Source organism: Manis pentadactyla, chromosome X (assembly GCF_030020395.1).
Source record: "Manis pentadactyla isolate mManPen7 chromosome X, mManPen7.hap1, whole genome shotgun sequence".
NCBI classification, from domain to species: Eukaryota; Metazoa; Chordata; class Mammalia; order Pholidota; family Manidae; genus Manis; species Manis pentadactyla.
Window position 1 is genome coordinate 11,878,650 of NC_080038.1, and position 24,498 is coordinate 11,903,147.

General features: G+C 41.3%; 1 protein-coding gene across 2 annotated transcripts; it reads right to left on the bottom strand.

Moving 5' to 3' along the window:
* Positions 1 to 134: 134 nt before the first annotated feature.
* RBBP7 (RB binding protein 7, chromatin remodeling factor) lies at positions 135 to 20,710 on the bottom strand. 2 transcript variants are annotated; one of them, XM_036912905.2, is made up of 12 exons: positions 20,385 to 20,710; positions 19,417 to 19,561; positions 15,046 to 15,191; positions 11,376 to 11,549; positions 10,215 to 10,330; positions 7,796 to 7,956; positions 6,937 to 7,063; positions 6,744 to 6,821; positions 6,081 to 6,157; positions 4,274 to 4,331; positions 1,349 to 1,459; positions 135 to 586 (listed from the first exon to the last, which is right to left on the bottom strand). In XM_036912905.2, exons 1-12 carry the CDS (start codon positions 20,398 to 20,400, stop codon positions 518 to 520), a joined length of 1,278 nt encoding a protein of 425 aa, XP_036768800.1. In that variant the 5' UTR covers positions 20,401 to 20,710; the 3' UTR covers positions 135 to 517. The 2 variants fall into 2 exon arrangements, with proteins under 2 accessions (XP_036768800.1, XP_036768799.1); XM_036912904.2 differs by lacking the exon at positions 20,385 to 20,710 and adding an exon at positions 19,845 to 20,007.
* Positions 20,711 to 24,498: the final 3,788 nt, after the last annotated feature.

The following is a 24,498-nucleotide window of genomic DNA, read 5'->3' on the forward strand; positions in this document are numbered from 1 at the left end:
TTGGGTGGCTTAGAGCTCTTTAAAATTACATGTGAAAAATACTTCTAGCTGGAAGGCCCTATACCCAACAGCTTCCTCACAAGAAGGGAGACACACAGCCCTGCCAACCCAAGTTCCCAAAGAACAAAGCAAAATTTATTTTAAAACTTTATTTCTGCAAAGCCAATCAACAAGTGTTGGAGGGAAAAAGTGTAAAAGTTAAATTTTGCATATTTGGGAACAGCAAGCAGTTTGAGAAAACAAGGACTTAAAATAGTTGAATCAAAGGCAGTACCCCTGCTACTTATATTTTAACAATAGTGATGTTCTTTCTTAAGCAACATTCCTTTCTTCCCTAAAAGCTACAATATGATACAGTACGCAATAGCTCACTTGAAAGTGCTAGAATCAGAAGGTAAAGAACGCCATATGCCACCCCACTTAACATTTCCTACTATACAATGCCTTTTTGGTGCTTGATAAACCAAGCATTCAATGTAGCATTACATTCAACAGAAACATGTCTTGTACTTTGGGTTTAAGATCCTTGCCCCTCCAGTTCTGGTGTTGTGACATCTGACTCTTCATCGTTGTAAATATTTTCAGCCTGGAGATAACAACCAAATAAATTCATAGGTAAAATCTGCAAGGTTTTTACAAAACTCCCTAAAAATAACATTTAATAATTCTGTCTATCCAGATTTTAGGATTCACTGGTCAATGTGCTTCAGTGTCAGAAATCAAACATGGACACATTTTTAAGGAATTGATGTAGTAGTTTCCTTTTTGCTTTCTCACCTAATGATTTAATGAGGAGAAATCAGACCAGTGCTCTCAATCACTTGCTAGTGTACAATCCCACCTACTCACCCACGTACTACTTACTTTAGTTTCCCAAAAGCATTCCAAATCTTTTACTGGAAGTGCTAGCCCTGAAGTTTACGAAAGGGTGGGTTAACAAAACACCTTAGAAATGTCAAGTACCAAGCACTACCATGTGAACACACTGACACTTCCCTCCTGCCTCCTCCGTGCCGATGGCATAGCAGACACTGGACGGAGCAGTGGTGCCAAGAGCCCGGTTGATGAAGAGGGTGGGATAGTGCACAGCCAGGAAAAGTACAGTACGTGCTATGTTTACATCTGTGTGTTTATACACACACACCTCTCTCCTGACCCAACAGGTGCATACTGAACCACACAAAGACTGTGGTATTAAAATGGAAAAAGGTCTTTTAAGATTGCTTCTATGAAGATCTGGTATACTATGCAAACCTAAATATTCAAGATATTTCTATTATGTTCAATGTATAGGTAAACCTCTCCTTCACAGGACAGTCATTCAGAGAAAGCAAGTATCTCAGCTCACCATTTGCCATATCTGCATGATGTTATCCTCAGACACGGAGCAAATGACCCAAGGCTCATTGGGGTTCCAACTAAAGTCAGATATCTTGGCAGTGTGTCCTCCATGAATAAACTGTTAGTAATAAGATACGAAAATGAGAGGTTTTTTTTAAAGTTTTTAAAGCATCAGTCTCGCAACTGAGGGGTGCAGTCTGGGGGTTTGTAGGCAGGGCAGTACAGACTTAGTGTTCTACCCTTCTACCACTTTGGATTCTGCAAATTTCCAAACCCTCAAAAAAGGTGATAATACCCTTCACCTAGAGTCCCCAAATGCTGTTTTGTTAACGTGTGATTTCTTACACAACCCTGCTGACCCACCACAAAATTGAGAGAGGACCCCTCACCCCTAAGTACTTGAGCCTGCATTGCCTAAGAATAAGGACATTTTCCTACACCCCTCAATGCCATTTCCATATCTAATATAATAAACGTTAATTCAATCCCATTATCAAATGATACAGTTAGCACAAATATTTAAGGTGGTAAATTTCCAGAATGTCATATACTTTTTCCTAAAAATGGCCACCCGAGGAGTCTCCTGGTTCTTTTGTGGCCCCTACCACAGTTCCCCTTCTCCCTCCTACTAAAAAAAAGACAAACCTCAGCCATCTTCAACCTTTCCAAGGCACACTGCCCCAAGGCAGGGGAAAAAAGAATCCCACGAGTTCCAAAAAAACTAGTTCTGGACGGATTTCCTAAGAAATGTTGAAGGGGCAGTGTCTTACTTCCTGCAAGAGACAACCTCAAGGGAAGGCACTAGGCCTCATTTATCTTAGAATTAAGATTTAGAAGAAACAATTCTCACAAGGACAGTATGAACACATTGTTTTGAACTGATAAATCAGACTGTCAGGAACTGTGACTTAACTCTAGTTTGACAATGAGGTCTCTGTTCATTAAAAGTATTAGGGCAACTAGTTACTTTGCGAATAACCTATCAGTTTCAAAATAGTCTCAAGGGGAACATAAGTGAAAATATTTTAAGACCACAGCTTAGAATTTATACAGGAGTCATCAAGATATTGTTATATTAAAATTCCAGTTAATATCCAGTTTTCTACACTTGAATGTCCCCTTTATTTCAGGCTTTCTTGTGAAAAGAGCAAAATCCTAGCAGATTTTCTTAAGGACCACGAGACTGTTACAGAGCCGTAATATACAAAGTCACATACTCTTGGCTCCCTGTGATATGAAAAAACAGTGTAATGTTTTAAGGTTTCCAGCTAAGTTCAAGAATCAGTCACAAAAGACCACATTATGATTCCACTATACGAAATGTACAAAACAGGCAAATCTAGAGAGAACAGACTGGTTGCCAGAAGATGGGAAGGGAGAAGCTCATGGGGCAATCAGTAAAGGGTATGGAGTTTCCTTTAGACATGATGAAATGTTTGAAAGTTGATTTGTGGTGAAGGAAGCACAACTCTGAATATCTTAAAAATCACTGAATTGTATACACCTGACTCTTAAACAACACAGATTTAAACTGCACAGGTTCATTTCATACACGAGTTTTTTCCATAAATATATTGAAATTTTTTTTGGAGATTTGACACAATTTGAAAAAAAATTTTCTCTAGCCTACTTTAGCACAGTATTTAATACATATAACATACAAAATAGGTGTCAATCAACTGTTTATGTTATCAGTAAGGCTTCCAGTCAACATCAGGCTATCAGTAATTAAATTTTTGGGGAGTCAAAGTAAGGAGTTTGAACTATGTGGTGGTCAGTGCCCCTAACACCCCCACGTTGTTTAAGGATCAACAGTACTTTAAATAGGTGAATTGTATGGCATGTGAATTTTATCAATAAAGGTGTACAGAAAAATAACAAAATAGCTGGTAGCAACACCTTAGCTAGAAAATACTTAACTATAAAAACCTCATCACAAAACAGACTTTTCGGATTAAGTCACTTTATATGGAATACACTATTCAGATCCTGTAATCTGTTTAGAGTAGCAGTTTGATAAATTACTATTCTTTAAGCAGTAGTGGTATTAATAATGCTGAATATGCTGGCACATCTGAGACTCATTACATCCTCTGGCACTTTCTGTCCAGTGCTACTGGGAGTAGTAAACACACTGGACAAGTAAGGGGGGGGGGTCTGGATGTCCATACAATGTGGGATTTAGTGAGCATCTTCTCTTTGTAGCATTCACCCTCAGGGACCTTTACCTTTTAAAAGTGGTAGGCAAGCACAAATCTGTACAAAAATTTAGTACTGGCAGAACAGCTAAATACTATGTTACAGAGGAACAAATGACTATCTGGCTCAATAGCTGGTGGAGACAAATGTTGAATTCAGAACAAGGGACAAAGAACCACTAAGTCTGGCAATAGAAAAGTGACTGAAGTGTACACACAGGGACTCGAGGACAGGAAGGCTGAAGATGGATAGGACAGAGGCTACCACATAAACTCAAGCCAAGGCAACACCAAGTCAGTCAGTGAGGAAACGGGGGGAGATGGTGGACACTGTTGGCATCAGTGAGATCAAGAAAGCATTCATTTTCTGGGCAAGGAATTTAAAAATCAGGTTATTATATTTTTTCATAGTGTTAAAAGTGGTATCACTCACCAAGTATCAACACCACCACCTGCCCCAAAACCCTCAAAACACTTGACAATCAGTGAGAAATTACTACACACAATTTCCCAAGAGTAGCAATTGTTCTTCTTAGTGAAACATTTGTAAAGATCTACTGTGTTCTATTTACTACTTTCAATAAATGTCAAAACCCAATCACAACCTCTGAAACCTCCAATTTGAGTCATCTTCAAGAGCTAGAATTTGAAGTTCTGACTCACTTTCCAGATACATGGATTAATGACAAATAGTCCAATCTGCTTGTGACATTGCTTAGGAAACCAGTACATACCAGGAGCTCTGGAGGCCCATCTTCTGCATCTTCTGCTGATTGTTCTTCTCCAATTTTGCTGTTAGCAAAGAACATAATGCTTTCTTTATTGAAAACCTGGTAGCACGAATGTCTGCCATACCAGTATCAACCCAGAAAGCCCATCTTAAAACATGCACACTCTAAAAACAACTTATTTCTTTATTGTTCTAAATTAGTTTTTATATTAACTATTTTGGGAGGGTGGGATATTTATTTTCTGGAAGTGGCTAATAACTGCTCATAACAATAGAAATTCTTAATAAATATTAACTTAAAATTCACTATTTTGACTGTGGTACCTGCATCAGCATTAAAAGAGTAAAAGTGTATAAAATATCTACAGAAGAATCAATCCCTGGCCCCTACACTTCATTTTAATCAAAGCCTTTTTCATTCCCAGAGTGAAGTACAATTACATGCCAGTACTGTAGATCTGCCTATAGACAGGACAACACAACTTTAAACTACAGAATGGATAAGCCAAGAAAAGGTTAAGTTTTTTTTCTTCTCTTAAAATCCTCAATTTGTAGAATTTGCCAGCAGCCCCAACAGTGAAATCACTCTTAAGTTACACAGCGACATCAGCCCTACCTGGTATCTAGCCCAAAGACAGACTTTGCTAGCAGTAACTGCTGAAAAGAGAGCCAACATACACGGCCTTGCAAGCTTGCAAGCCCTCCCCATACAATTGCTAACACAGGTCATTTTAATCTAATTTTATCGAATGTAATTTTAAGAAATTATACAATGCCCACAAATTTTTTACTGGCACCAGACTTCCATACCTTGCTGTACCACTTCATATAACCACTATATAGACTTCTGTTTTAGGTTTCTAATTTTACTACTAAAAATGTTTTCAAATAAAAGTATACTCAAATGTCTGCTTTAAGATTCTCTACATTTTCAAGAATTCTGTCATGGGCAGAGTTTGTTCCATAAAAGCACAGAATATTAGATGTTTAGAAGTTCTTTCTTTAACTCACACATTTTATCCTGCAATGTCTGTTCTATACACTGAAGGATGGGTCTCCTATCTCTGTAAGGCAGCTTTGGTTTTAATATACTAAAAACTTAGTCCAGTTCAAAACAGTACATTTAATACAAGTAGGAGTTATTTTTTGGTGATTTAGTAACTTAAACTTAGGATAATGAAATCTTATGGAGAAGTATATAACAGCAAATTTACTAATGGTTCTAAAGGCTCAGACAAAAAGTCTGAAATTAGAATGGCAACTCTGAAATCAAGAACTTGAAGAATTGAGACCAACTCCTTATACAATGAGCCCCCAGAAGCTTTCTGACGGCATGGGCTATGCTAATCCCGCTCCCAAGAGTGTCCCCAGCAGTTATGCAACCCATAGAAAAAGCTCCTATCTGCAAAAGAAGTCAATAAAAGCCAACAAGCAAACAATCAGAAAAAAATTCTCCTGACTAGAGTGTACGGGAGACTAAGGGAGACAAGAACAGCTAACATCTCTACCCCTTTCTACAGCAAGTGTTTCCAATGTAATCATTTGGCTGTTAAGACACATAGCACCCCTCACCCCCAACTTCACACCTGAGTATCAACAGAAAACAAACCTCAGAGCATAAATTTAGTTTGTAGTCCACTGGCTGGATTCACTTGTCTCTTATAAAGCAAAGATTCCTCAGAAAGGTACTTAAAAGTTACTTTAATATTAGACTTACTAAGCGAGTCAGCAAATTGCTCTTCCAGCTTATGAATAACTACATAACCTGTCAGATTAGCACATTAATGCAGTTTGTCACCAGTCTGAGTTACCTTAAGTCCCACACATTCAGGCGGCGATCAGTACCACTTGAAGCCAGAATCGTTTCGTTATGTGGAGACCAGTGGACCTACCAATGCAGATTTGAAAATGTAAAGAATCACCTGTTCCTACAGTTTGTGAATATTGTTCTAACTTCAGTATTTTCCCACCTCTCCTTGGCCTAAGCCCTTGCAACTCCTTGTCCTATATCCTTTCAAGCGCTCTTAAATGGCCCATCTCATCCACCTGTCCCCAGAAGATTGTACTCCCCAAAGCAGGGAGCTCAGCTAGGACCCCAAATCAACTTACTCAGCCTCATATGAACCAACCCAAAAGCTTTTAAACTTTCAGTGAAGTGTACCTTAACCTATGTAAATCTCTATTTTAAATCATATACTAGATATTTTTTCACTAGAGGCCCTGCAACACTAGTGTACCTTAACTGAAGAACCCTTGGAGTTCACTTTTTAAACTGATCCTGTCTTGCAAGGTTTTTTCTTCTACTTCTGATCTAAGAGCTCCTCAAAAAGCTCCAAGTTACTTCCTACTAGTTTTATTTATATACCATAAAAGGAGATTTAAAGTCTCATGCCCGCTAAGTAAATGAAAAAAAACTCCCTCCACCAAAAAGTTACTAAAACCAGACACAGAGACACCACAAAATGGTCACATACCTGGAAAATCTCATCTTTATGAGATTCGAAAGTATGGAGTTTTAATTTTAAATTGCGTAGATCCCACAAAGCTACAGTCTGAAGAAAAATACATGAAAAGGAATTCATTTCTGCACTTTACATAATAAAGTTATCTGATTACAGTACAAGACAACTGGGTCTGTAAACACCAAATATGCAAAAACTTAGAAACCTTATCAGCAGAGCCAGTTGCAAGAATGAACTCGCTGTAGGGATTGAATGACAGGCAATTGACCTCAGCGGTGTGCGCATCCACCAGGTGGCTCGGCTTGGAGGTGGTATTGGACCTGGTATCCCATCTAAAACACAAAGGTACAAGGCACACAGCACACAGGAGGCCACTCGGCTCTCCCCAGCTTCTCGCAAGCTCATGCTTGTTTCCAGATCAGCACCACGCCACACGGCCACTGCCTCCACCACGCTTGCCCCTTCATAGACACACCAAATATGCAGAGATGGCAGTGCATGCTTTCACCGACTACCTGAAGCATTCTATACCTAGGGAGAACAACTAGGGCTATTATTTCTGGTTTCTCACTTATTAGATTCCTGTCTTAATCACCTACTATTTCAAGCATACACAAAATATTATGTACAGAATGTTACAATTTGATACCTACCAACCTAGCTTTATCAAATTTCAGTACTTAGCCATATTTGCCTCAGATTGAGTTTGAGATTGAGTTTGAGATAAAAAGTGTTGCAGGTGGTTGAATGCAGTCCTGTGGCCACACCCTGAAGCAATCATCCTCTCTCATCTTTAACAGAAATCACCCTAATCCTAGTTCTGCTACATACCATTATCAAAACTATGTTTCCTTACATTATATACCTATTTTCTTTCTTGGTTCATGCATATAGCACAGTAACTTTTATGTAAAAGGACTATTATTATGTGCAGTTTATTACATGCCAGTTATACCTCACTAAAGCTTTTTTTTCCTTTTTAGTACAGAACATAACTTTGAAAAAGGAAATCATACCATTCAGAACACCCATATAACAAGACCCCAATGAACTTTCCACCTTACATCATAAGTTTCTGATCATCAGCAACAGATCCAAATAATGACTCGTGCAGCAGGTGCCAGGCCACATCCTCTACAACAGCTGAGTGGCCAGTAAAGATTGCTTTAGCATCCACAATTTTGCCTTCCTTTGGTCCTGCATTTATATCCCACAGACAGACAGTCTAAAGGAAACAACAAAAGCCGTAAGAGATTGAATTTAAACGCTGACATCTTAATAACACACGTTTGTTTAAAAAAATTAACTATATGAAAGTTAGAAATGAACATGAGGGAGAACTATTAACAAAAAGTGAAGCTTCAGAAATATGAGTGTATGTGTGCACCTTCCATGATCCAAGATGGCGAAGACAAGGAAAACACACTATAATGGGGACGGGGGAAGACTGAGCACGGCAGCAGGCAAGATAAAAGCAGGTTTGAATTTCTACCCACATACATTCAGTCAAGTATCTAAAATTCATCTACATTATACAACACTGAGAGCCCAACATTCAGAGTCTACCAAAGAGATATGTCTGTCATAAACATTCACACTGGGCTCAAACACTGGGATTTAAAAATACAATGTGCCTCTTAAAAAGCAAACACCTTCAGATAAGCCTCTCATATCACACTAGAAACGACTATAGACATCAGGAAGTGTAATAGATGAGTGATCCAGAAATCCCTACTAGGCTACTTTGAGAGGCCAAAGCTTAGGGCCTGCAGAGAGATCTCCCAGCATGTTCCTTAAAATGTCAGCAGAGCCCAAGGAGAGGCCACTAGGCCTTCACCCAGGCCGCTAAGATCACAGATCAGCAGGCTCTAGGAGCTGAGTCTTCTCTTGACATCCCATCACAAAAAAGTTAAGAGCAAAGACAAGTTATGAACAATTTTGCAAGATACAGGACAAAGATTTTTCATCCAGTCGTTTAAAATAAAGGGTAATTCCATTAAGGTATATTCTCACTAATTCCACCAACATTGGTATTGACTTCTCTTTTTAAATCACTTTCTTATCTGAAAGGATTTCTGTAACTAGGTTATTTCCCAGGAATAGCTATTTTCGCAGTAACAAAAACATAATTTTACATCAACACACATGCCCTTAGTCTCCACTGACACACACTCAGATGCACAATTCACATGCACTGAAAAAAAAGGAACGTCTGGGGGTCATGCCATTATCCCCTGCTCCTCACCTCAGAAGGATCCTGGGAAGATCAGTAAGATGCATGGCACATGCACAGTTCTTGGGAAATGGCAGCTTTTATTATAACTAACAACTCTCAGTCTGGTATCTTCAAAAGGCATTAGTAATTAAAGTACTAAGTATATAACCCATCATCTCTGGAAGACTCTCATGTCCACTTTGAGGGAAGCTGAGGACAGCTTCCTCTCAGAGAACCAAGGCAGACCCTTGCTTCCCGGCCTCCTTTGTGGTAGGGCTGCTGGAACATGACACAGACTCCATCAGTCCGACTAGGACTTTGAATTGTGAACAGCAATGGGAGAACTGTTCTTATGATGGGGGGTGGGAGTGGCAGGTAACATCCACTGGCCTGATTTGGTTTGTGGATCTGGGCTCTCCTCTCTGTTCCAGGCCATTTTCTAGCCATCACAGCAATACTACCCAATGCCGTTCTGTAAATTCCTTTTCTGGTTAAATCACCCAGAGTTAGTTTTGGTTGCCCACAACTAAAGAATCTTCACTTGGCCAATTATCTACTTTCAATATTTCAAAAAGCTTAACATAAATTACAATCAACAGAAATATAAAGGTCTGAGATGTGACAGGCCCTGTTCTAGGCATGGGGAGATACTAAGGAAGACAGCAAGGTAAACTGCTCTCACAAAACTGACATTAAAACGCTAACTGTGACCAAGTTACATGAGCTTTCAAAAGCTCCAGAAGTCTACTCTCAGCTTCTGGTTGGAGTCACATGAAACACTTTCTGCTTACAGTAAAAAAAAAAAACAAAAGAAGGTATGGAGCTGTTACTGGCAAGAATGCTACCAACACTGACCTACAATAAACTAACAAGACCACATCAGTGCAGTACTTTTGATTCTTTTTTTTTTTAAGGTATTATTGACACACACACCTACGAAGATTTCACATGAAAAACAATGTGGTCGCTACGTTCACCCATATTATTGAGTCCCCCACCATTCCCCACTGCAGTCACTATCCATCAGTGTAGAAAGATGCCACGGAGCCATCACTTGTCCTCTCTGTGCTACACTGTCTTCCCCATGATGCCCCCACAATGGGGCAGCCTGATCACTATTCTTCTAAATCCTGTGAAAATGTTATCACAATCATCTGCAGTATTATCTTAGGGAACCTGTCATCTATGTAGTGCTGAGGCAATGCAGAGCTGTGTGATACTCTCTTTAATTCCCAGTACATGACATTAAGGAAGAATACGTTTCTCACATGGTCATCAGATGCACTTAGGAGATGTCCACTCAAATTAGAATTCCAGGAAAGACCATAGCCTTCCTTTTGGTGGCCTCTTAACCTGAGATCAGGGTTACATTCTCCACTCGGGTCTAAAGAAAATAAGAAATATATTAACTACTAAATGATTATCCGTTTATCAGAACCGGTAAGAACAATCCCCACTCCTGAGTGAGCCGTAACATTTTTTATGGCACCTGAGAAAGCACGGCACTAGAACGTGGACTTGGTCCGACCCAGAGCTGCCTTGAAAAGCTACTCTCTGTGCTTCATGTCAAATATGAGATGCAAACCAAGTCTCATGACCAGAAATGACTGGTTCCTTTGCAAAACAGTTCTAGCTTCAACACAAAATACTAAAAACTACAGCTATCCCACAACTTTGCATGGTGGCAAACTGCCCCACCTCTGGGTCAATTTTTAAAAATATTTTTGTGAGGAAAGGGTTAACAGGTCTGGTTGCTCAGTCCCTGCATGTCTCCAGGGTACCCTGCAACTATGACTGACCCTTAGCCAACCCCTAAGAATGTGACCCTCACCAAAATTCTTCATGTTGCTGACTGATCGAAGCTGTGTACACCCAGAGCAGTGAGGCCTGCTGTAGCAGCTTGTCAAGACTTGCAGGGTTTTAGCAAGATGTTTAGCAAGATGTGTGATGTAACTGGCATCTCTGTTAGGGTCCTGAGTTTCCCTTACTATGGCTGGTTATAGAGCAGGGTGCGTATAAGTGGCCAGACCTCCACAAACCCCAGACCTGAGACTCCAACAGGGCTCCCTGGGCAGTCATTTATCACTGGCCCCTGTGGCCTGCAGCTAGAGAAAAAGCATTTTCTATGTGGCCGTGGAGGGGAAGGACTCAGAAGCCTGTGCCCTGACCTCTGACTGATGTGTATCTTTTTCCTTCTGCTTTCAGTCTTTATCTTTTGCTGCAATAAACCTTAGCCAGGTATAACCTGCTGTGAGGTCCTTCTGGCAACTCACTGAACTTGAAGGTGGTTATGGGACCTCCCCCCACAACAGAACAGTTTTTAAATCTTTAAAAATTATAGAGCATACTAGTTTGAATGACCTCAGAGCAATTACATTTTGAATCAAGAAAAATGGTCAAGCAATTGGCCTGACTTTATTATCACATACCTGGTTTAGCAGGGTGCTTTGTATAGTCAAAAACCAGCACATCAGAAGATGGTGTTTTTGTAGCAATGATGTGAGGATTCTGCGGCATGTAACGAGCACGGTTCACTTCTCCTTCGTGGTTAATTTTAATTTCACATTCAATTTTTCCTGTTACAGAACCAAAGCCACCAAATTCTAATGTGAGAAGAAAGAAATAAACACATATACTTATGATTAAAATTCACAAGTCACTTAATCAACCCAACAGACTTTAACCTGACACAAAGAAAATAAATTGGCCAGGGAAAAAACAGAAATACAGGTTCACTTGTCAATTGGAATTAATTTATTCTCAAAGCCGATTTGCACTGTAAAATGTTGACAGCTAGAGTTTACTAAGTCAATTTAATTCAGTTCCACTTTGCATTTAAAACACTTAAAAATCGGTCTCTTCCAGTTGTGAAGATGATGTAGCTACTCACTAAAATTCGAACAACCATGTAATAAAACACACCTCAGCCGTTTAGTTCAAATACAACTCACTGGGAAGCACTGCAGTAAATTAGCATCTCATTTTAGGTTTCTATTTAGACAGGAAAGGTTTCACCCTCAGGAGTATAGAACACTCCTTATGTCTACAAGTCAAAAACATCCTCAAATCAGGACTCCATACTAACCGACCCCCACTCAGTCCTAAGACACTCACATACATTGGTTCCACCAGTATATCTGGTTTAACTACCAGTGGAGTGCCAAAGCTAAAACAAGGGGGCTAACCTCTCTTTGCGGTGTGTGAATAAGACTATAGCATTAAGTAGTTATTAAGAAGGCTTTGGAAAATGACAAAGCCACATCAAAAGTATGGTAACTTCTGAGAAGCAGCAAGATGATAGAAGAAAGAATACAAGAACATTGAAGTAGATAATAGCAAACAAGAACACTTTGTTTTCTGTGCTCATAGATAAAAACTTGAATTACTTGCTGACACTTAAAAAGTTCAGAGGCTTCCCATTATAATTGTGTTATTTTTTCCTGACCTGTCTTGCTTCTTTGCACATTCCTTTTTAGCTCATCCAGTGTCTCAGGTTAGGGAATACTAACTCAAATGCCTAATGGAACCAGGCAGGTGAACAAGTAAAATAAACAGGCTGGCCTGGGCTTAGAGAAAACACACCAAAAGCAGTAAACCATTTCTGTTTCAGCCAATTCTTGCAATGAGGGAATGCTTAACGAACACCGGCTCCCATGACTTAATGTCAGCATTTAGCCATTCTTCTCTCTGGCAAATGCAGCTTACTCTTTCGGTGTAGCTAAAAATCGTACCATCCTGTTCCACATAACACTCTTTCACTACCATGCGCAATCACCTCTTTCCTTACCACTTACCCTTTCCATTGTGCCAATGGAAATGCGCCTCAACCTTTCTACAACTACCCCTCTTGATCCTATCACCTCCTACCTGCTGAGGCCTTGCTCCAAACCACTCTACTTCCACTTTGGTTTTCAACCTCCCACCCCCCTGCGGACCCCAAGAGTTCTTTCTAACCCTTCTGATATAAAGATACTTAAGTTTCCCAATTCCTTTAGTTGAGACAACCTGACTAGCTCTCCTTTGGGGAGAAAATTGGGTTTCCAGTTAAGATTTATTTTGAACCCAGGGCTTTGTTTTTCTCAAACTCAAACGCAATTCTGAAAAACCACTATCTTAATCGTAGCATCTGTTAAAAAGAAAATACCATAACTGAAAGTAAAAAAAAAAGGGTTAACTGTGAATTCAGTCACTTGTTAATGTAATACCCTGAACAAGTAACCTGAACTTAATATATCCATGTATTATGCACAGAGACTAATTCTTAAACAGAAAGTCCACTAAGTACATACTTTAGGACTAAAAGTCAATTAAAAATTTCTGATTATAATAATATTTACAGAAATTATGCATAACATTATAGGGGAATTGGACTGTGAATTGTGGAACTGGTAGACTAGGTAAATTGCTTTGGAAAATAAAAAAATTATTTTTATTATTTTAAGTTGACAGTGAATACACCATACAACACAGCAATTCCATTCCACTAGATAAGTTCTCCCACATGTGTACAAAGAAACATGGCAAGGATGTTCACTGTAGCATTATTCCTAACAGCAAAAATCCAGATAAAATCCAACTAGGCCTTGGCAGAAGAATGAAGAAACTGAGGTTTAATTACAAAGGAATATTACACAGCAGTTAAAAAGAATGAGGTAAGACATCTACATGGTATACACACACATAAAGGCACCACTGAATGAAAAAAGTAAGCTTGAAACAGCACAATGTATATTTACTACTGTATGAGTAATAAAAATACAACAGTTGAAAACAGCATACTATGGACAGTGATGAATTCTGGATAGGAAGGCAGAGAGGAATAGGATAGGGGTGGTAGGACTTAAGCTATAACATAACACATAATTTTCATAAAGAAAAAACTAAAGCAAATACTGGAAAACGTGAAGATGAAACCACTTGGGGCTGTGTGGAAAGTGCTAAGCCCATAGGCCTGCCTGCTTAGCCCTGGTAGCTCTGAGGAACACTGGGACAGGACTGACCCGTGGCCAACTCCAGGGAACATGGACCTCAGAATGTTCTTTATGTCCCTGACAGATTAATGATTTTGTGGTGTGCACCTGGAGCAATGGACCATGCTATACTAGTTTGTCAGGACTGCTTTGCAGAAATATCAAGATTGATGATATGCATCTGGCTTTCGGTATTGGGGTTGCAAGCCTCAGTTGTCATGGCTGCTTGCCAGCAGGGCAGGTCTACAAAACCAACTCCCACCCCCAGCAGTGAAAGCCTCAGACCCTGACACTCAAATGGGTTTCCTTGGGCAGAGTGAGAGATTCCGCATGTGTCCTTGTTATGTGCTGCCAGATAGAAATCACATTCTGTGCAGCCCTGGATGAGACTTGTGCCAGACCTCCCTGGACTCCGCGATGCGTATCTTCTTCCTGCTGCTTTTTTTCTGTATGCTTCACTGCAACAGATTTTAGCCATCACTATAATTTGCTATCAAGTACTATGAGTTCTTCTGGCAAAATCATCAAACTTGGGTGATGGTGGGAATACCAAAATAGGGGAATGAATACATGTTTTCAGAGGTGGGGTGGGGTGGTTGTTGGGGGTCAACAGCTTCCATTAAAAATCCACTATTAACTGATTAACTGTTTGGTATACAGTAGACCCTCGAACAATGCAGGGGTTATGGGCACTAACCCCCAAAGTCGAAAATCCGCACACAACTCGATATAATGGATATTATAATCACATATAGCAGTTAGTCAATTTATTATCTTGGACATCCTTCCATACCAGTGCATACATATTTATCTCATTCTTTATACATTTGTGTGTAAAACTTTAGATTTATCTCATTCTTGGTAACTGCTGCTGTAAACATACCATAAAATGTCTAACCAATTTCCTTTCAACTAATATTGCAGCTACTAGGTTGATCCTATTTTTCCAATCCTGCAAATAATGCTATTGTGAAATCCTTGTGCACATGTGGGCAAGTAGTCCTATATAGGAAAAAGTCCTAGAAATTAAACTGCTGGGATAAAAGATATTAGTATAAAGTTTTAACCACAGAATTAGAAAGAGGCATACTCCCTTAGTCACCAATACTGGAATATATGGTATACCTACCTCCCTTCTCACTGTCACAGTGGGAAGCATCAAACTGTGCATCATCATTTGGAATATGGACTCGAGCAACCACAAGATGATTCTGCTCATCAGATGTGTGAGTCCCCAGCACTAGCCAGTGAAGGGCGTAATCCTTTCCTTCAGGTCTGTTTAGGAAAGAAAATGTCACACTAATCTACAAGATATTAGTTGCTAACAAATTCAGTCCATCACCAATCCCCATACTTGTAAAGTCATGACTTCCCACCTAAAAAGTATCTTCCATTTTAATATACTGGATGTTTCTGATTTCCCTATAAGAGGCACAAGGTGGAATGGAAAGACTAAACTATTGAATCAGAAAAACCAGGTTTAAATCCTGGCTCAAAACTAAAATTAGCTACATCCAATTCCTTAAATCACAACTTCCCTGTGGGCCTCTGTTCTTCAACTAAAAAACAGGTTATGAGTGCAAATGGCATGATATGAAAACCTCTTATGTACGTATGTTTATGGTGCTTAAAGTTGATGAAATGGGCATTCTCCTTTTTACAGAGTAGGGGGTAGGTATTTTTGTTACCTTGTTTATAGAAACTCATATTGAGGCTGAAGAACTTGCTGATGCCTCTTGGCACCCAGGTCTAAGCAGTGATATCTGCATCTGTATCTATTAACAATGCTTTCCCATTCATATTACCTAGAATAGCAATTTTCACCTGTGCTCCACAGTCCCACCTCAGTGAGTAGAGCTCAGAAGTAGGGCTCTGGGCCCCAACACTAGACAAATTAGGCTCTTTGTTTCTAAATTCCAGGTGTACGAAGAATTCAGTGGTTAAAAAAAAGAAGTTTGAGGGTTACTTCTAGGCATGCAATTTAGTAGTAACTAAAAAAAATACAAGACGAAATTTTACCAAGATTTGGCTTAAGGTAAAAAAAAAAAGAACAGTACATACATATACATCTTGAAAAACAGTAAGGCAGCCTAGCTAAGCAACAGCAGCTTGTCTGTAAAAAGACAAGGGTCTTAGCTGATGTGTGTTCAGTGGCCAAGAATATGATGTGGTGATCAAAAAAGATAATTAATTCCATCTCAGATGAACTTATATGGGGAAGGGGGAGGCAGCACTGCCCTACTTGTTTTCAACTAGAAAAACCACACAGAAAATTAGGCTCTCAGCAACGTACTTTAGGACTCAGACAAAAAGAAACCTTCACATGGAATAGTGGCTTAAGATGAAAGAGAAATTTAACCGCCTCATGAGAACCATTTGAAAACATACAGGAATGCTTGAGAGAAAAGAGGCACCATAGAGCAACATTAGGGCTGACATAAAAAAGGAAGGAAGGGATTTATTCTTATGGGGTTAGGCAGAAAAACCAAGACCAACAGGTAGGAGTGACAGGTAAACAGATCAGTCATCACAGGACTTTTCTAAGGAGCACTGTTCCCAAACTGGACTGGAGGATCTGGAAAATTTCTCGTAATTCTAAAATTCAATTATTCCAGTTTCCCCTAACCCGATCATCATATGAGGATTTTTTCTTTTTACTACAAATCACCTCCATCATTAAAATACAAGCCTGTTTTCCTGAACCAATCAATATTACACTATTTTCCTCTTATACTGGCTGCACCTAAGGCTGCAAAAGCACTAATGATGAAGACTATCATTTTCAGTGCCAGAATCTGACTACTTTGACTCCACTGGTAAAAGACAGTCACCCAATAACCTCAGGATTTTCACAAGGTTATTCTCAGCAGCACTGTCTGAAGCAGCAAAAGACTGAAAACCACCTAATTAAGCTTCAGTAAGGAACTGGTGACATTAGAGTATATCCACAAATGGAATTCTATGACATCCTTTAAAAAAATGAGTACATCTAAGCATGCTGATAGGAAAAAGTCTCCAATAAAAACTCCTAATTTAAAAGCCAAGCGAAAAACTTGCTACCAGAAAAAAAGATGAAGGAGAGATAGAGGTATGTACTTCATCCTTGCAGCAAAGATAAGAAATTTCAATGACTACCTCCACATTGGGTAAGGGAACTAGGTGAACAGGGAATGGGGAACGGGGATTTGTTTTTCACCCTATGCACTTACATACCATCTGAATTTGAATGATTCCCAAGTTTTTTAGGTAGAGAGTAAATGCGCCTCAGTATCATCAAAAAATTATTTAGCAAGAGATATGAAATCATGACCTACCCGTTTTGAAAAATAACTTCTTAGAGATACCTTAGAAAAAAATTTTTAAAGTCAATTATTTGGACAATTACCAAACTCAATTTATAGACAAGAGCTCAGAAAGTGCAAGCAATCACTCAGAAGCATGTTGTATACAGGCAGAAGGCCAGCCTTAAAAATGAGGTTGAGCAAGGTCCAGTTCCTCAAAGACCCAGATAATAAAAGTAGCCAACATTTCAACTGTTCTGGATAATAGCGACAAAACACAATTACAGTCCCTTCATACTCCAGACAGAACCCTGCAAAAGCACCACACAGACATCCTCAACACCCAAGAATGCAGGCTGGCTGGCATTTTCTTGCATTCCCAAAGCTACTGCACGTCCCACAACCAGATCCCACTTCTTTGTATGCAAAGAACACCACAGAATACATAATTTATTTTCTGTTAAGCTCCTACATGTTAATATAAAAGCAGTACCTGGGCTGATAACATACAGATCTATTATCTTCAACATCTTTACACAAAACACAGTATAAGTAGCATTTTAAAACGATGTCAGTAAGCAGCTTCCGTTGAAATCCAAATGGAGAAAGTTATTCCACCCTAACAAATTATTTCTGAACAGGAAGGGGCAGCAGAATCAGCATCAGTTACCACTGTGCCAGCACTTGAACGTGCATGATCTAATCTAATTCCCTCAAATATAGGCAGTCAGAACCATCAGCACCTCCATTTACAGACCAGACAACTGTGAGATACAGAGACTGACCAATTCACAAATTAAACCAACCAATTCACAAATTAGACCAACACGCCAATTCACAAAACTACCAAGCAGGGGGCAGGATTCAAACTCAGGTCTCTAATCTTAAACCCCAGCTCTTTTCTGTTACAGTAGGTCAAAAGATCCAAGGGAATGTAAATTAAGTTGTTATAGTTATAAATCTGCTTAACAAGAAGACACACAGAATCAAATGCACTCAATGTTCTAATGCAGGACCTGAGTACCCTTAAGTATTTGACACTCCAAGTTGTTATAAACATCAATGCTTAGAAGCCTCCATTATTTAGTTCTTGGCAACTCCACATCTGTATATTTACACTGAGATTTTTTGGGAGCCCCGAAGAAGTCCCTATCATTATGGAAGTCAACATTCGGATATGGAGAATCTGGCCATTATATGAGTAATTGTATATAAAATTAACTATTTTTGTAACTTGCCATAAATTCCCTCTTCAGATTAGAGATTGATTAATCCTTTCATCTCCATCATTAAAATATAAGCCTATTTTATATGAACTTCATGCTCATGATATCCAAATTTAATACACTTTTAGTACACAGCCAAATTCCTACTGGAAAAAGTACAAGTGTATGAGAAAGGCTGTCTAGTGCTGGGGTTGCTTCAACTAGAGCCACCCAGTTTGGGTCTAAAGCCTGCTTTACCACTTGCCAGCTGTATAATCTTGAGCACATTACTTAACATCTCACCACCAGTTTCCACATCGATAAAGCAAGGATGATAAAAAGCAATCAGTACTATTACGAGTATTAAATAACAGGATGCAGAACTCTCTGGGTATGGCAGGCCCTATTGTAAGTGCTCAATAAAGGCCAACAATTACCACCAGAGAAATTTTTTAAATGACTGCAAAGAACACTCTTATGAAGACCAACAGAAACCTCCAAGTGTATTCCATACTGTTTGCCAATAACAGCACCTTTTCTTTGATGAACTGTTGCCAAATTGTTTCCCCCTTTGCCAATTAAAACGTATTCATCTTGGGGTCTTGTTACATGGGTGTGTTCAACTTTGTAAGAATTCCCCAAGCCATATGCTTATGATTTGTGCACTTTTCTGTGCATATGCTGTTTCAATAAAGCTTTAAAGAAATACGTTAGTCAGGAGCTCAAAGATGCTGTTCTATATTTAAGCCCCCAAAATGTCAAATATATCGGGTGCTTCCTACAAATATCGTTATTCTCACAACAGATTCTTTCTCCCCTTTTAATGTCACACTTATACGTCAGAAATCATCCCATAAATTGCTTAAGTTTTGAAAATAAAAATCACCTGCCACCTCATTCAAGAGCTAACTTGATCACACGCTTATGGTCTATGATGTATATAAAACACCAAAAGTAGGAAATTCACGACAACAGTTAAATTTACGCAAAATAAAAGTTGCCAGAAACCCTTACTTAGTCACTTCAGGAAGCCACTGAACAGTAAGACTCGGCCACTGAAGAGCATGGGTCATAACCAGGTCATACAGAAACGGTGTATTCTTCTTCCAGATTTTATATTCTTCATTGATGACACGCTCCTCCACAGTATCTTCAAACACTGAAATTTGGAGAAAGCCAATACGATTAAGTGGCTGGGTGTGGGATCGAAGTCAGAATCGTAGATACTGGAGGGTCACCTCGAGATGGCCACACCTCATCTACTTTCCCTTTACGTCTAATTTCGACAAAAACAGCTAACAACTCTACGAGAACGTGGAGAGAATATTAACACCAGCAAGCTTATTTTTTGCACTTTGAGATCAATTCCGCCTGCATATACATAATTGAGTAATTAGTTACACGGACATCGAAATTGTTTTGCCGGTTACAGATGTTCGCACCTGTTCTATGAGGATGACCCGTATGTAGAGGGGCTCCACGACCCGCCCCGGGAGACGAATCCACGTGTAGCGAAAGGTCATAGGCCCGCGCCCTCCGTCCGCCACAATGAGAAGCCTTTGCTCCCACGAAGCCCGCGTCGGCAGCCATAAGCCGGCGGGTTTCAGAATCCCCCGGACAAGGGCCGCGACCCCGAGGCGTTCGACGCGCGTGCATGGAAGGACCCGCCGTGCTCGCTTTCCGGCAGCACAGGCCGCCTCCGCCCGGGGGCCGAGCGCGCGAGAGGGAGCGCCGCCGCCGAGAAGGGGGGCGGAAAAAAGGGGGCCCAAACCGCGGCCCCGCGCCCGGCTCCGGAAGTGCTCGGAGCCCTCGGCGCCGCGGCCCATCCCGCGTAGGCCCCTCGAGGCGCGCGCCCAGCCTCGCGCCCGGCCCCGCCCCCTGCTCCGCACGCCAATTCGCGCCTTTCGCCGGCGCGTGCCGCGGCCTCGCGCACCCGCCGCCCCCCGCCGCCCCGGCGCGCGCCGCCCCGCAGGGCCTCTTACTCTCTTTACTCGCCATCTTGCGTCGGGTCGCTCGCCCCTCGCCGCCGCCGCCTCAGACTCCCCTCGCTAGCCAAGAGCAGCCCAACCGCAGGCGCTCCTGCCTTTCCCAGGCGCGTCACACACTTCCAGCTCTCGAAGCGGGAGCTCCGTCTCACAGCCTGGGTGCTCCCCAGACGCCGCGTCCTTCTCTCGTGCCTCCTCCTCGCTTACGGGTAGCGAGGTCTGAGGCGCTCTTCTCTCTCTCTCTCCAAACTTGGAACGAGACTTTTCAACCCGCGCCTCCCAGCCCGCCCAGGAAGCTAAGCGCAGGCGCACCCGCCCTGGGAAAAGAGAGAGGCGATGGAGAGGCCGGCCTGGGAGCCAACGGCTCGGTGGTTTCCACCAATGACGTGCGGCAGACAGGTTCACGCGGCGTTCGGAGGCGGGCTTCTGGGGGTGGGCGGGGCGTTCCGCGGCAGGAAGTCGGAGAGGCGCAGGCGCGAGGACTCGCCCGGCGCTCCTAGGGCCGGGCGCGGGGGTGTATGGGGGCGCGAGGGGGTGGGGTGAGTGGAGGCTCGGCGTGTGGGCTGCGCGGGGGCTGCGAGCCGGGGGGTGGCGAGCCCTGGGGCCGCGGGGCGTGGTTGCTTGCGGCGGCCTTGGCGGTGGGGGTGGAGGGGGGCTGGGAGGCCACCACCGCTTAGCCAAGCAAAATCTCAGAGCGAGAGAGGAAAATGGTTTCTAGTCTCGAGAGATTACTGTGCCCTCAAAGTCTCCCTGATAATTAGGAGCATGCAATTCTGTGCACCCCGAAAGGTTTTCCTCTAATCGCCTGGTCTTTCCTGGAGCCCGGTGGGGCCGAGGTGGGGTTCGTCTGAAAGCAAAGCGGACCTTTTGCAGAGGCCGCGGGTGTTTATGACTGCAAGAGCCTCCGGGCTTCCCTGTCAGGCTAAACCTGCGGCCTGCGCTGGCACAGGCCGCCAAGGCCCCTAGCTGACTTGAATTACATTTCGTTTGTTTGCATATTTGGGTTCTTAAAATCATGATTTGCGGCCTCTCGCTGCAGGGGATTTTGGCGTTCCTGTCTCCGTTCCAGCCCCAGACCCTGCTGAGTCATTCTCGTCACCTTCGGGGGTCCCAGGGCGACCCCACCCTAAGCTGGCGGAGCTGATGAGAGCTGCGCTATGCCGACCGGGGCTGGCTGACCTGAGCCCTGCTCTGCCCGGGAACTTGGTAGCTCCGGAGGAGTGTGTGAGAGAGGAGAAAGCGGGCTGCAAGGCCAAAAGGGCCAGGAGCAGAGGGGACGGGGTAGTGGGAGGTGGCCGGGGAGCCTACGTGCAAAGGGATTCTTACTCCACTCGCAGACCCTCAGAGACGCTACCCCCTGCAAAAGCACCCCCGGAATATTTGCTGCCTTGATATTTTCCAAGTGCCCTCATACCAGTAATCATGGTGATTCTCAAATGAAATCGTGCAGTTGCCGCTGTGATGCCCACTTTTCTGACCAGGAAGCAAATCCAGACGTTACTCTAGTCGGTGGCAGAACTTTTCTTCCCTTATATAGAAATTTATCATCTGGTATCTCTGGTCTCCGATATGATACAATGCATTATTATAATGCTCTGCCTCCAAGTCAGGCCCACGAATCTTGTTAGGGACTAAAGATTTTTTTCAACCACTTGAAAATTCTGACCACTTGAAAAATCATTCTTAGCTCGTGGGCCATACAAAACAGGTGGCGGGTTAGGTTTAGTCAAAGGACTGTAGTTTGTTGCTCTCCTTGTTCTAGAATAACTGTGTCTTACAGCTCTGCTTCAGTGGGACCCTCTTCATGTGCACAGCAAGAGAAGGCTTGGCAGATGATTTCCAGTCTCCCTTTAATTTATTTTCGTGATTTCTGATGGGTAGGCACGATTTCCAAAGCCTATTAAATGTTTAAAGCGTTGAAAGAAATCTTCCTAAAGGGTATGGCTTTATAATCTTAATAATATCCACCTCACTGAGGGTCAGAGAAGTATGGAGTAGATTATTTGGGGAGTTTCTGAAAATATTCAGGCACTATTTTACGCTTAATCTGAAAGTATCCCGTACAGCATATTTTGTTAGTTTTGGATTTTGTTGTTAAATTGAATCTGTCAATTCTGTTTCTCTTTTTGTGAGGTCTTTTTTCCAGTCAGGTACTTTTTTGCATGAAAAATGTAATAACCAGTTATCTCGAATTGCTTAACTGTTCAGCTTTGGTTTTTGCCCTTCACCCCAATTTCTTAGCTCTGGTCCTAATCTTTTCTCCCGCCTGTCTTTGTGCTTGTCTTTTTGTCCTCTTGCACTCAGCTAAGTCAACTAATCGAGTAAGGCACCAACATATGCATATGCAGAAGGTGTGGGCTACCTTAACCGAGAGAGTCCCTGGTTAGGTACCTTTCTCTAAGACTACTTCCCTCAAAGTTGCTGCAGTGTTAGCCACCACTTTCTCCGTGTTTTACAGACCAGTACGCTTGAATGTAAACCGAAACAAGTTACACTAAACAGTCCTGACCTTTAATGTCTGGATGCACTCTTGTATTTTATTTCATTTCAAAAACATGCAAATTACCCTCTACATTGATTTTTTGATCACTCCTAGTCACAACTAGAAATTTGAGGAACATAGACACTAGGATAGTTTTGAAACCTCTTACCAGATTCTGACCACCCTTTATAAAATAGCAACATGCCCTCATCCACCCCCACAGGTAATCACATTCTATCCCCTGTACTCTCTTTTTCTCATAGCACATATCACCACCTGACAAGTGTTTGTTTATAGGCTTTCCCCGATACACTAGAATGTAAACTGAGGGCGGAATCTTTGTTTTGTTGTATCCCTGGCACCTGGACCAGTGCTTACCAGATGAGGAAGCTCAGACAGAGTAGTGGTTTCTTGCCAAGGTCACATAGCCAGTGAGTGATGGAGTTGGGATTTAAATTCTGTCAGTCTTATATTAAAACAGCAAAAGTGATCCTATGGGCTAGAATGAACTATTTACCAAAAGGAGTGAGAAAGGGAAACAATACCAGACATAGCTGCAGGTGGTTCTGTGTTCATTAGCATCCTTGTCTCACTAGTTTTTGGTGAAAATCTTAGCCATTAAAAAAATTTTTTTGGAGTACCTACTGTGTGTCAAGTGGTGTTCTGAGAACCGGAGATACCTGGAATGAACAAGACATACAGAGCTCCAGCTCTTGTATACATTCCTTTATTGTTTGTTTGTTTTATTACACAGGCAAAGAGTATTTCAGAAAAATCTGAAAATTACATAAGCAAAAGGGAGCATAAAGAATAACAACTTTGCTTCTGGCCAAATCAGTAGGAGCAGAAGAAAATATGGGAAAACATTAATAGCCATTGTGTCTTGGTTACTGGTAATTTGAATAACTAGTATATTCTTCGTATATTGTGCTAATTAAAAACTTTATCCAGTGGACAGGTACTACTCTTATAAACAAACAAAAAAAATCTCCCCCACATTTGAGAAAAAATATAAAGAAATTATAGAGTAATGCAGACAAATGAAAAGAATTGTCATAGTGTGATAGAATTCCAAGTAATTTCCCTTAAAATATTGTTTAATGCAATTGTGTGAGAGGGAGTTGAAGGACAATTATTATAAAATGGAAAACATACTGTACTTATTTGAACTTACATTTTGTTTTCATTTGCAATTCTGATACTTTATTCAGTAAAATGAAGTAATAGGTTTATACTTATAAATGAGTTAATTTTTAACCTATGTGGGGTGTCCCTCTGGATTTCTGAAAAGCCAAACTTACCCTGTTGTGCTAGCTGTTAATGTTAAGCAACACGACCTCCTCATTTGTGACAGTGAATAAAAGAAATGACCTAGAATAGAATCCCTGGGGCTTGGACTTAGAATCACTGGTGCATAGTAAATAAATATGTATCAAACAAAAAATATTGAATAGGAAACTCCTCCTGTCCTTGTCCCAATCCATGGGCAGCAAAGAGGAGGCTTCACATGTGGAACCTTCTTTTCAAAAAAATTGCTGCCAACATTCTACCCCAAGCACATTGTTCTTTTATTCAAAGTTTTAGTATGCAATGTGTAGTAATTTACAACGGAAAACTGCCTCTGAAGTT

Excerpts from the sequence above, each read along its gene's own strand:
- RBBP7 (XM_036912904.2), bottom strand. The coding sequence starts at position 19,992 with ATGGCTGCCGACGCGGGCTTCGTGGGAGCAAAGGCTTCTCATTGTGGC. Across the intron at positions 15,192-19,416 it reads TGGCTTCCTGAAGTGACTAA|ACCTGAAGGAAAGGATTACG; the intron begins GTAAGGGTTTCT and ends TTTCCTAAACAG. Across the intron at positions 6,158-6,743 it reads ATAAAGATGAGATTTTCCAG|GTCCACTGGTCTCCACATAA; the intron begins GTATGTGACCAT and ends CTGCATTGGTAG.